At 36.8% G+C, this 14331-nt stretch overlaps 1 protein-coding gene across 1 annotated transcript in view; it reads right to left on the bottom strand.

Annotated features, from left to right (window-relative positions):
* Nucleotides 1–14331, bottom strand: part of RANBP9 (RAN binding protein 9) — a 35862-nt gene that overhangs the window by 10062 nt on the left and 11469 nt on the right. Inside the window, exons 3-6 of the mRNA XM_032442507.1 lie at nucleotides 8290–8342; nucleotides 6335–6502; nucleotides 2856–2878; nucleotides 720–904 (exon numbers count right to left, since the gene is read on the bottom strand). Coding sequence (XP_032298398.1) covers nucleotides 720–904; nucleotides 2856–2878; nucleotides 6335–6502; nucleotides 8290–8342 — 429 coding nt within the window. The remainder of the gene's footprint in view (nucleotides 1–719; nucleotides 905–2855; nucleotides 2879–6334; nucleotides 6503–8289; nucleotides 8343–14331) is intronic.

Below are 14331 nucleotides of genomic sequence, written 5' to 3'. Positions count from 1 at the left end.
CTAGATATGCAACTGAGAGCTCCTCGAATGTAAAACTTCTGTTTCTGGAAAAAAAATAATATGACAGAATCAAAGATTTCTACTTGAAATTCAGACACTCCTGTACAAGTCAGACTAAAGTAATTCAGTTAAGATTCAGCACCATCTCCAAGCACAGTACTAAGCCAGCAAAAATAATTCTATTCATGACAATGAATTTTAATAAAATTGTGATCCAAAGTCTGGTCAACTGGAATACTGCCAGCTAGTCAAGCCTCTTTATTACTCATGACACAGACTGAAGTGTTTTTTCACCAATAAATACAAGCAAAGCCAAAGCCACCAATTTTGCACTCCACACACAGAAGTGCCACAAGCTACACTGGCATGCCAAAGGCTAAGAATGCAAAGGAATATTTCCAGTTGCTGAAGTATTAAAGCTGACCATTGTGCACTTGTGGCTATTTTTTCAAAACACACCAACCCAACTTGGATAGGCCAAATCAGAATGGAAGATTTACACTTATTACAAATGCTTATTTAAGCAATGATAGAGAAATCTCCCTTGAAAACCATCTGCTCATGCTCAATTCACACATACCTGTTATGTCAACAAGACTATCTGTACTAGCTTTTATACTGTCTGCAACTTTTTGAATAAGACAACAGGTACGGCATCACAAGGGCCTCTGAAATCATCAGATTAACTTTTCTTAAGCGAACGGTACTCAAAGTCTTACTTCTGAATCATTGTTTGCCATTCTCCTTCTCGATCTCCTATTGGAAATCTGTCAATCTGTGCCTGAATTTTGGTTCTCCATTCTCGCATATAGTCTTCAATATCAAATACAAATGGGTGCTGTCCAAAATTAGCATCCACAACTTCTCCTGGTGTTTGCAGTCCTACTGTAGGGTACAAGTTGGGCTGCAAGAAATTTTTTTTATTAGTTCTCTTCTCTTACACCCCATTCCCCACCCCTCTTTAAAAAAAAAGAAATCAACCACCACCTCTATAATAATAACCCCAATGTTACTACTAACATGAAAAAGCAAACACCTCTGGATCATCCATCCAGCATTTGAAGCAACTTCTACCTTAGTAGAAGCCTTAGTGATCATTCTCTTTCTAGTCAAAAAAGGCACTTTTTAAACTGTGCTGAAGTTCACAGCTTTTTGTTTAGATTCCACAAAATGTTAAGTACCAAGTTTTAAATGATTTTCAAAGACCAAGATTAAAATTTATTTTAAAAGAGAACAAAAATTAAACTTACAAAGAAGGCCATTTTCCTTTTGGGGTGAAAATACTTAAAAACATCGCTGACTTTTAGTGGTAAGAACTGACAGGACAGAGAACTCATTAGCCTCAAAGTCCAAGTGTAGCGCCTAAAAAGAACTGCAACAGTGCACTGAGGTTCTCATGAATTCCTGAACTTGTATCTAAAAAGAAAAACTTCAAAGCACTTTTTGTTGTCTCTGGTTTGGTTTTTTTTTCTGCTTAGAGATCAAGTACCAATGCAAATTTGCAATATGCCAAATATAAGGAAAGTCTGTGGGCTGAGATTAAACTAACTTTCTTACATGCCACCGGCATCTCAGAAACAGTATGGCAAGCAGTTACTTTTTGGTTTTATTTTTAATGTATCTATATCATACACTGCAATCAATGGTGGTATGGTATAACGGTATGCTCATCTACAGAATTGTGTACTGAATAAATGGCAGCTATGAGTAAGAAGTTATCAGCAGATAGGCCACTAAGAAACTGAAAACCCAGTGAAATCAAGAGAAAAATACTTTGTTTGTTAAAACTATGTTAAAACCTCTCTTGCCTCTTCTCCGCTCTGGCTTTCTGAATAAGCCATGCTTATAATGTTTCTAGCCTAGACAAAATAACAAAGCTCAAGGCTTAAAACTTCTGATGTGATGAAAGCAATTGATCCTAATGAGGAGGGGTCCAGCTTCAAACTTCAGATGAAGATGTCAGAGTTGTCCTGCGCTGGTACCACGTGCTGGCAAGTACTCTTGCTGGCATCCCACAGATCTAGGGCAGCGGCAGCAGCATCCCTCATGAAACACCCAACCCTGTGCCACCAGCTTCATCTTTCTTTATTATCTCTACCCACCTCCTACGGCCACAGCTAACAGAGCAGTTGGCCAAATAGAACCATTACAATGCGCTCTAACCAGATTAAATCAGAAATAACTGGTTAAGAAAAGCAAAGTAAGCGCAGTATCATGCCTTTACCAATAGCTCTTAGGGAACACATTTATAGTGATTTTAAGGAAATACAATTTAATTGACCAGAAAGATAGAAGACTTCAAGTACCTGCAACCTCCTCAAGAAAATAAAAGAAACACAAAAAGAACCCTCACCAATCTTTAACGTTTGATCTTATGAAGCAAACTTGTAATGTTTGTGAAAGCTAGGCATCAAGCATGAGTTACACTGACAATGGCTTAAGTAGCCAGCCTTTCCACATACAATAACACAGCTGTATGCATTTGCACAATGCTGGTGTTTAACAAGCACTGATCTTTACGTAAGGCTTGTGTCTGTCAAATCAAGTACATAATAACTAACTCTATGTATCATTCATACATACATAACATCCTAGTGAAAGTTCACTAGAATCACCCAAACACTGAATACCTGAATAGGAAAAAGCCTGAGAGGTTTGATGTAAAAAACAAAAAACTTTTTGCTTCAATTAAAAAAAAAAATAAATCATTATTTAAATAATGGAAGCATACGATTGTAAATTGGTTAAGAGGATTTTCAGCGGATTTCTGAGAAATACAAGCAAAATGTGAGTTAAATCTAAACATCAGTTTATATAACATGTAGGAAAGTCGTTTGAAAATGCACTTATCTTACCGGTAAATCTGTGAAAGCAATGCCTGCAATAGAGAGAAAATTAACGTTAATTTCTGTATGTCTAAGTTCTAGTCACATTTTCTTAAGTATATCATTATATGTTCAGAAAACTCACCCAAACTATCTCAAAATAAGCTGTTAAGTACAACGACATTCATGATGCTCAGCCACAACTGATGTGCTTGAGTAACAAATGGCAACATTTGGCAAAAAGTTGTTTTCATTCAAAAGCACATTGTCTGCCCACCATTTTTCCCAATGGGGTTGAAGATTTACAGACTAAGAAATATGAAAATTATTGCTACAGATTAAGATTTAGAGGAAAAAAACTGAAAATATTTTTCCACGTGCCTGTCTTAATATTGAGATACCAAGGATTAACCATGTCTTGCTTGCTATTGTTTTTCTTTCTAAGCAGGCAATATCTATACACAGCACATGCCTGTAATACTCCAAACCAGGGTGGTAGATGTTTCACTCTAGCTCAACCCAGGGCGATTTGTTTTGTGAACAGAATAGCCTGATATTGTTATACAATTAAAAGTATCCATCTACCCACCCATAGGACCAAGACACCGACACTGTCATCTCAAGACTAAAGAAAAATCTGACCTCTGTGCATTTCAGGAACTTCAAGCAGATCAGGGGAAAAACGCTGTTATTTAAAAATAACTAGGAGGAAGTTCACTTCTGACAGCCAAATAGTAACAATATTTCATAATTTTCTTTATCATTGGCATTATGACTTCAAATTTTTTCTTCTAAAAGTAAACCATGATTGAAATCCACTCACCCCTTCAAATCTGTATTTATTTTCATAATCACTGTCTTTCCAAATTCAAGTCTTAAAAGACAGCTTTTAACATTTACTCCTAAATCCCACCGTTGCTTTCTATCTCCATTCCACACCAAAACTTCAAATCTCGAGAGCAACTGAATTCTTGCAGCTTTGGTACAAAAGGATGATGCACCTGGTGAATATTTCCTCTCTTACACCTCAAAGCTATAATTTTACCTATTACTATGTCACTTTTTTTTTTTTTTTAATTAGAAAGAGTTTTTTATATATATATATATATATATATATATATATATATAAAAATAACAACTTTCTCTGTTTGACACGTTTTGAAATCCAACCCATTCTTTTCCAAAATGACCACAACCATCATTAAGATGAATCTAAGTTTTTGGTGTCATCTCCTCCCCTCCCAAATTCCCCCCTTATTTTAGAGGGGGCGGAGGGGAATGTTCCTCATCAGGGTTTCACATTTGCAAAAATAATAGCTTAGCCCTTTCTAAAGCATCAAATTCCAGGCTGAGACTATTAATATTAGATTTCTAATACTACTGTTACATCTGCAGCCCAGAGAAGAAACCTGTGTTGCCCAATTTGAGATCTTACAGGAATCCTGGACAAGAAGCATCAACACAAATCTCTAATTTATTTTTTCCCCTACACAGAGAATCAGAGCTCCAGTTTTAGGAAGTCAGTCTAGCAAAGCCCACATCAGAACAGGTTTCCTGTCAGGTTTCTTTCCGAAATCCACTAAGTGTTTATCAGACTCTCTATGACAGATGACATTTTACTCGCCTCTCCTCACCTATGCGGTTCTGTTCCCCTCTTTAAACAGATTTATGTCACTTGGGAGTGTTATTTCACAGTTGGCCTAGTCTAGTCTCTATTAAGATCCTTGCTGAAAAAGAACTTTTACTCCTTCCCACTTAGCTCTTCTGTGCACGTGACCACAACTGCTCCTAGTTAAAATGAAAAAGGTAGTCTACTACTCCCAGCTTTAACCAAGTTAAATATTAGAATAAGCAAAACATCAGGTCTTATCTTTCAAATACGTAACTACAAAGTGCATGGTTCAAGCATATATAGACTCATCCATTTCAGAAGCAATAATAAATCATGACAGAATCACATATTTACTTGGAAGCAACCTCTAGAGAAACATAAGCCCTGCTTGAATAGAAGGCAATAGAACTCCCAAGTCAGACCTGCCTGCTCAGGGTCTGAGAAAACTGTTTTGTTCTGAGAGAAGAATTCAAACCATGCCATTTCTTTTACTACTTTCAAAACTTTCTACATGTTTGGAAATGTGAGAAGGTTAAATAGTGAATTTAAAACTCCATAATCTCAGTATCTCTCATTTCAAGCCAGCCTCTATTTTCCTTATCACATTTCTACCCACGACAGATTCTTTTCTTTCTGAGCCTTATCCTTTGAATCTTCCTACTTCCCTCAGCACAGTTCCAAGATCTCGGGGCTTGGTAAAGAGACCCTGCTCTCTCCTTAAAGAAGGAAATGATTTATTTCCTTCTCTCATTACACCACATACCTTCACTCCTTAAACTGCATGAAGTTACTGCATTCTTGTATGTTCAACCATCTTCAAACTCTACAATTATTTGTCCTGCACAATGCTAAAGTTTAACATAAGTATGTAACAAACTTAATGGTAGCTCAATTTGTATAATTCATGACATTATCCCAACTACATGACTCCAGATAGGGAATCCAAGAGACACTGTTCTTCAACACATGCTCAAAATAATGCTAGTTTTATATAGGGTTTTAGTGATGGCTAAGTGCTCCCTATGCAGCAAAAGTGAACTTTAAATACAAGGGCTGCTCCAGAAGTAACTTCTCCTCTTTTACTACGTTATCCTGCAACATTAGAGGCACATGCTGGTGGTACGGAAGTAGAGGTTGAACCTTTCCATCAATATTCTGTTACATTTTGTTGCAGTGCAGCAGACGGCAACAGAGGGGCAATCTGACAGAGTGACATCTGACATGGAAGCACAGATGAAGCAAAGGTGTGTCACTGAATTCCTCCATGTGGAAAAAATGGCATTTGTTGACATTCACAGATGCTCACTGTTTACAGTGACCAATCAGTGGATGTGAGTACAGTGAGGCAGTGAATGGTACATTTCAGCACTGGTGACAGTGGGTAAACTCTAATAGTGCAGACTACTACAAACACAGCATGCAGGCTCCTGTTCACAACTGCCAAAAACACGTAATTAACAGTGGTGACTATGTTGAAAATCAGAGTTTTGCAGCTAAGAACACGCTCTCACAAACGGTGTCACTGTGCTCTTTGTATCAACTGTAGGTTCCATGGAAATAAAGAGGAAGGCATTACTTTCAGAGCAACCTACGTATCCATTCTCCATTTCTTCAGTACTCTTATCCATTACCTTCTACTATGAACATCAAATATTGGTGGCCTTAGGGTTCATAAATGTAGGTCCTATGGAAGGAGATGCTATGGAGGCATGTTAGTGCATACAGTATGAGTGAAATTCTTCACAATTCTTCATTTATTTCATAGAAAATTAGGTTACTGAAAGAACAACTCTAATGCATTGCTCCTAGAATAAGAAGAGTTTCTAATTTAAAACATGCAGGAAGCATCAGATTTACAGACACAATAGTATCATTAAATGATAATGTTTCTTCATACCCAAGCTATGTCCATTCTTTGTGTAGAAGCACGTATTATTGATAAGGTTGACGCAACAACCAATGACATCACCCGTAGTAAATGTTGGGCCATAGGGCTGTCCTGTCCCCGAGGAACAGAAGGAGTGCCCATCATCACCGTGGTACCCATAAGAATGTTTATCCCATCCTGAAGAAAGCATTTACAATTTATTCATTTCCTTTATTACAAAATAACAGAAAGACAAAGCAATGTTAGTATATCCTAACTGGGATAGAAAGATCAATTATTATGCTCAGCTGTCTAAGATTCCTTATGCAACTAACAGAACTGTTTTATTAATAAAAACAAAACCACATCAGCTTCTTTTATCAAAATGGCTGAGCAGGTGGTTCCATTTGCAGTACTTAAAAGGTAATACAAATTCAGAACACACTTTCCCCTTAAGCAAACATGCAAAATTATCAACACCAAAAACATCATCAGCTACAATGTTGAAACTCCAAAGCTATCTGTAGATCTGACGTATACTGTAAGCAGTGAAGATCTTCCTGCTCTCCCTTTCATCTTACAAAACTATTGCCACTATACTTCGTAATCAAATTCTTCCCAAAAGCCAAACACACATCTCTGGGAATCATACTTCAAGTCATGGTCATTCTTAATGACTACTCATCAGCAAACAATCTCTGCATAATAGCAGAGTGTCTCTAGACTAGAATGGCCCTGAGCTTTGCCACCTCCATCACAAAAAGGAGAAAAACAAAAGATAGACACAGGTGAACGTCACAGGCAGCAAGCAAGTCATTATGTATGCAAAGATGGCACTAATTTTGTAGGCAAAGAAGCTGTAGAACCAGTTAAGAAACCTCAATATTGTACTAAACAAATCCACAGCTTCTGATTCAACACTATGCAAAAAATCCTCGAAAAGGAATAAACTTTCAGGCCCCACAAAATATTTCCTAACAGTTCTATTAAATTCCTATTCAAAATGACAGAGCAAGTTCTCTAACACAAGCTGCCAGTTTCACTGGGTAACATATATTCTGACTGTAAAGAGTTTATACTGACAATTCCATAATTATTCTTAGCAGAAGACAACCGTGGGTTTATTCTCTCTCTTCAATCTGCTGCATGACATTTTTAATGTATTTTCATACTTAGGTCCTTAATCACTATGACCCATGCCAGACTCATATACTGTAGCTTCAGCTGGCAAGTTAAGCATCTCCCAGTAAATTAAATACACAAAATTAATGCAGTTACATTGATCAGCTGCATCTTTTAGAATTATTTGTACAGCACCCTAAATAACACTCGAAGAGACAGAACATGGTCACACAAAAATCAATTTGGAATGATGTTATACTCTGTATGTAGTTAGATCCCCAATAAAACAGTTCTTTTTAAAAGACAACTAAAAATGTACAGAAAAACATGCATACATACTATACAGTGATAGTGTTGACACCTGTTAACAAGACTGCATCCTTCACCATGTAAGGCAATGGAACAGTCAAAGCCTGAAGCTGTGCTATACATCCTTCCTACTAAGGTTGGAAAGGCAACAGTCTACGTGGCAGCAGGAGAGCTCATTCCATGTATGACAATAAAGTTTTATTACTCCAAGAGCTTATCTTTATCATTACAGTTTACAGAGTAAGGAAATCTATAGCTTTCTTTTTTTATTTTATTTTAATCCAGAAACATGCTTAAAACTTAAAAATCTATTTGTTTACTTAACAGTTCCTGCATAATGTTGTTAAGGAACTGTAACAAATATACAGTAACATAACAGAAAGCAAAGCTTCCTACCTGCATCTGCAGTTTTACATACTGCAGATAGATACGACACAGAGATGCCATGCTACACTCTGGTGCTTACCAGAACTTTCCTACCAAGTTCAAGTAGATTTCAAATCAAAATGAACCACAGAAGAAACCTATCAAATGTAAGAAGTACTAAAACATACCTGGTAACCTATTCATGTTGACACCCTGTGCCGAAAGCCCAATCCCCATGTATCTGTAAAAATAAAATAACAGAAGAAATTTGTCTCTTACAAAAATATGTGCACATATGGGGAATGTTGCCAAGAAACACTGCATGCGTTAATCATACACCAATTAAGCTACCAAGATGTCCTTTAATACTGCTACAACAGTAAGAGAACTCAATAGAAAAGTCATTCCTGCTATATATTGCTTAGTACAGACAATCTCTGATAACATTCTTCTCTTCCAGGCATCTTAGGTTAATCATGGAGAGTACAGACAGTACATAAAGTTCAGAGCCTGAACGAAGTAAGTGGCCTAATCACATTTTTATTCAAAGTATTCAATTGTGTTTTGCAGTCTGGATTGAGTGATTTTATGGCATACATGGAAAACTGCATAGTTTCAGTAGCAAAATGCATCCTTGCAGGAGGATCAAACTAAGACATTAAAGGCATGTATTACAGAGCAGAATGCTATCTTAAGAAATCTACCAGTAATATGACTTAGCTGCTAGGAATCCTTTGGCAAAGTAAAGAGGGAATTTTCTTTTCTTTTGCTGACCAATAATCCTAAATCTAACCAAGTTATTGCCAGGTCTAACTGACTCCAAAGCCAGCTCTACAAAAAGCTTTGATAAAGTCAGCATCCAAAGCAATTTTCAGCAATTTAATAGCAAATAACGGAAAGTCAAAATGAATTATCACCCGGTTCCGCCCTCCCAGTAACAGTATTTCAAGTGAGTGAAATCAGTTCGACTTCTGTTTGTTAAGCTAAAGTTACTTCACAACCATGATGACAGGAAATAAAAACACCACAACGAAAAGCTTCTACCAACACATCAAAACCAAAACAAAATACAAACAGTACCAGCTAAATCAGACATCACCTAAACTTAACATTTCTTAGATTATCAAAGCATGCAAATCATTCTGACAATAGTTCAAACTAATTATCATAAGTTTACCATGAAATGCTGAATAAGCCATAGTAACAAAATATATTTCCCTGTACCAATTTGAAAATAGCTCATGAGAACAAGCATGACCTTTGTATTCTCATTTAGTAAAATGCAGTTTTTAACGCAACTGTTCCACTAGGAAACACAAGTTAACCTGCTACTTAAAATATGTTCTGCATAGAATGAAACAGCAGGAAAACACAAGTCATATGCTTAACTGCATGAAGGGATTTCTGCTTTTTGTAATGATCACCTCCAACAGTAACCTTATCTGCTTCTATGTTTGACATTCTATATCAGCACCCCTTTGATACTATTAATTACAATATCAATCTTCCTTACCCTCCAACTGAAATGGTGAAATGGAACCTCACAAACATATGTACCACCTATATCACATTTAAGGATACTGAATAGCTGAAGCAAAAAGGTATCAAACAAAAGCATCAGTCTTTTCTGCACTGTAAACTACATCACTAAGACACCACTACAGCAGAGACAACATAACAATCATAAATGAAAGGAACAAGTGGAAAGCCATTGGTTTTGTCTTTAAAAGTAAGCACAGTAGAGTCTGATGCACATAGGATTCTCATGTAAAGACCGAAAATCCATTATTTTAAAGTCTCCTGTTGGCAAATTCAAGACAATTTTATTTTTAGATAACCATCAATTGCTGAGAGCCTTTCAAATCAAGTCATTTAAATATATATATATATATATATATATATATATATATATATATATATACACACATATACACACACATATGTTGAACCCAATCTAAGGTACATTTCAACACTCTTACAGAGACAAGATTTAGGTTATACTGAAAAACTGAAGATAACTGATAGAAAATGAGCACCTAGGAAACATACTGGTACTACCTATGTTTTCCTTTAGATGAACACAGAATCACACAGGTTGGAAAACACCCACGAGATCATCAAGTCCAACCATCAACCTCATCTATTCAGTTACTTCAGTAGACCATGTCCTCATAACATAATCTGAGCTTCCTCTTTAGCTTGCTAACAGTGGTAAGTGTGGAGTCACTAGAGTAAGATATCCAGAGAAATCTATACAGTCAGGAACAAGGATTCTGCCACTGGTGGTAACCAAAACACTGCTGACACCACACTGGTAAAGAGATGGATGTTTACAGTACACATTTATCCCTGGGATTCTCTTAGAACTGCTGAACGGTAACAACACTGCATCAAAGGGACATGGCATGAATAGAAATTCAATCACAATTAAATAGATTAAAACATTTTAAATAATCGACACATCTACTGTAGACACCCTACAGAAGGAGAAAGGAATGGCTACCATTTACAGTTGAGAAATGAGTAAAATGTGGCTAACATCATCCATTCTAGTTGATGGGTAGTTAATCAACTTGGTAAACAAGATAACACTGTAAATAGAGGGGTGACAGTATCATGACATACAGGTTTTAGATGCCTTAAAAGGCATCCATGTAGGAAAGCAAACATCAAAAATATTATGTTAAGGTATTATGTTAAGTACTTTTATTCTCCATTAACACCAAACAACTTGGGCTTTCTTGAAGTGAAATGTATGAGAAGCATTAAGCTCACAATAACCCTTCCTCAAGAATCTTTCCATACAATGAGCTAAACTCACATTTTTGCTGGAGCCTAAAGGTTTACAGTACCTACAAGCCATGAAGAAAGCAAGTTAACACCACACAGCAGCAAAACCAGAGTTCCTGTAATATCTGTATGAAAGTGACCTAAGTAGTCCAAACACTACATGACTTTAAATTCATAAATAAGGCAATTGAATAATCCTCATTTTTCACGTGCTGAAAAAAGTCAGTTATACAACAGGTGCAGTTTGTTTTACTGGCCAGTTAGTATCTTACAAAAGGGTATGAGGAGGAAAAACAACACAACATCTTTAAGAATCTTAAGACTAAACTTAAGAGTCTACACAACCGACTGACTTGCAAGGATATACAAGTCCAAATAATGTCTTCCTATTATTTTCTACACTATCATTACTGACAGTGCACTGTAAGGCCAGAAATGCAGCACAACAAAAAGGTATTCAAATTTCATCTTTAACGGAGCTAGACTGCATTAAAATTTTGTAGGGATATGCTAATCTGAGAGTCTTATTGTCTGCACATTCACAATAAGATATGAGCTGTTAAACTTTTCTCTATTTAAGTGTTTCAAAATATGCCATAGACAGTTTGAGTCTTTCATTTCAAACTGAAAACAAGTTTAATTTTGTGAAATGTTTCCAAGGAAACAGTATTTTGAACATGATAAACCCAGCTTTCAGATGGATCTAGTTCTACATAGAGGAAAAAAAGTCAGTCATCTTCGGTAGTGTGTGAAACTTACTCCTATAACATTTTCCTTGTCATTCCTATAATGACCCTAGAGATAACGATTTACTCTGTTCCAACCTTCAGATAGCCCTCTCACTTTCTGAGGCTGCACAATTGCTGTCTAGTGACACTTCTTGAGAACAAAAGCCTTTCTGGTGACACCGCTGCCAAAAAAAGAACAGCTGCACAGACAATAAGATAATGCAAGACAGCGAGATTATCATCCGTGCAGTTTATTTATATGAACCTTGTAAGAAGGGGATAACTTAAGAATCTGTAAGAAGCAGAAAAAAAGAAATGAGACATTATAATTCCTTTTAAAAAGAAGGATCTTCATTTCTACAAAACATTAAAAAAAACAACACCCTTTCTCGTTCCAGCTACAGGTATTTCTGACCAATTAAATACATACCTCATAATCCTCCTACACTTTCACACATTTGACAAGTGGGAAAGAACTACAATTGTCTCCCGTATGGATAAAAAACAAGGTAGAGCTACAGTTTAAGAGAAAATACACTTGCTATTTCACAATCCAATCTCCTCTCGCAGTTGCTATGCTTCAAGTCAGAGCATTAAGATAATAAATTTACTTCAGACTTGTTTTAATTCTACTTTATACACAAGTACTCTGCTAATAATGCCAATAACACATAAAAAGAGAGTAAGTGAAGTACACATGTTGTGGTAACAAATGACTGTTATTGCAACAAACAACTGCTTTCTGAGGACATAACAGAAGGACAAAAATAGACCTTAAGACCACACAAAGTTTTTCTGTTAGGTTAGTAGCACACAAAACACACAAACAAAACAGCAACTGAAGGTTATTCTGTGTTCTGTTTACAAGAAAACGGGTACACGGGATGCTGAAAGGAAAAGCCAACTTATTGCAACAGCAACATTTTTTCTTTGCAAGAAAGCACAGTTTCTGTTTAAAGATTTACAGACATGTTTTAAAAGACAGCAGAACGCAGGATTTCACAAACATCAATCAAACTCACTAAAATTCTGCCTAATCACAGGCATGGGTGCCATAGAGATTGAAATGTAGTTTTCCAGAACGTTCTGAGATTGTTACTTGAGTTGCTACTTATTTCTTCACTCACCTCGCCATATGCACAATATATACTGCAAGATGTAGCCACAATAGGAATCTAGTTATATTGGACAGTGTTTAAAAACAGCCATAAGCCAACAGGTGCCTTAAGGCCACACCAGCAAGGCTGCTAAAGACCACGCTGATGTAACACTTATGAGTTGCTGTAATGTTTGATTTTGGTACAGGATATTTAGCAGACCTCAAAAGTGCAAAACATTCTTCTCAAAGAATGATAAAATCCTCTAAGTGGAAATAACTAAGCACATATCTTCCTCAGTTGTTCTAAAAGTACAAAAGATTGTCTAGAAATAAACAGCAATCCTATCAGTTGCCCACTGTTCAAAATTGGGTTTACAAACCAATACATGAGATAAAGAAAGGACAATGTTAGAAGACCTGGAGTAAAAAATGTAAATGTTCATTTCTGTTCCAAGATGCCCTCTCTTTGTATGCTGCCAAATAAATAGACATACTAAGAACTAATTAGGCTAAAAAACAACTCACTCTTGAGGTCAGCTTCTGGAGAACAAGCTACCCCGTCAGGTTTATCATGTAGCTAACACAAACAGCTACAAACTGGGACAGGGAAGAGACCTCAGCAAGTGTTTAGAGGCTGCTGATTTTCATGGCTGAATCACCACAAAGCATTCAAACCACAGCTTAGAATAAAAACTGTAAACAAAAAAATCCTGCTCTGACTGGAAAAGAGGAGATTCACTGCACATATCAACAAGCCTAGGACTGAAACTCATGTAGAACGGATGATTGCCCTGCAATACACACAAGCTATTTATAACACAAGAATGACAGGACAGCATTTCGGTTCTGGTAGCCACTGGACACCCTTCAGACAGCCCCGAGGAAAGTGAAACTGGAGTATCTTGAAGCCTAGAGCACCCAAAGGGTACAGCAAAGCTCACAGACTCCTAACAGAGAGGATACAGATGGCTCTTGACCACTGAAGAAGAATGTCCACAGAAACCACTGATCACTCTTAAAGCTTACATAAACTATGACAGCATCATGCAAGGAACCTTCAGTTACATAAAAGGGGGTGGGATTTGCTGCTATCTGAAATAAAATGCTGGGCTGTAAGGCAGATGCATTTCTCCTTTACACAAAGACAGAGGAACTATACATGCAAAAGATCAACATGGCTCAGTGGAAGGCAGCATGAGGAAAGTGAAATCAAGAGTTGAGCAAGACTGGGTATATTCTCATTTGCACATATGAGCCTAGCAAGGAAAATGGACACATGGGGGTCACTTCTGGAAAGTAAGGGGATGGTAATTGATTCCCAAGTCACAAGAACAGGACTTTGCACACTCTTGTTCCTTTCCAACCCCAGACCACTGACATACGCTGGTAAAATTCAGCCCCTACTCTAGAAATTTAGATGACACTAAAACCGTAGTTTTAAGAAGTTACAGGAAAAACCTCTCATGTTATTTCTAGTTCTCTGATAGAGCAGTTCCACACTGAGAACTATTATGAGCTTTAAAAGGTTTAATTTAAAGCTACAGCTATGTTTAGCCTCCTCTACCGTATCAGAACATTTTGAAAGTAATTGCTGCAACACTCTCAAATCTGAC

This window comes from Coturnix japonica, chromosome 2 (assembly GCF_001577835.2).
Source record: "Coturnix japonica isolate 7356 chromosome 2, Coturnix japonica 2.1, whole genome shotgun sequence".
Classification (NCBI taxonomy): domain Eukaryota; kingdom Metazoa; phylum Chordata; class Aves; order Galliformes; family Phasianidae; genus Coturnix; species Coturnix japonica.
The sequence above is the reverse complement of the archived record's forward strand: the minus strand, read 5'-3'. Positions and strand labels throughout refer to the sequence as shown.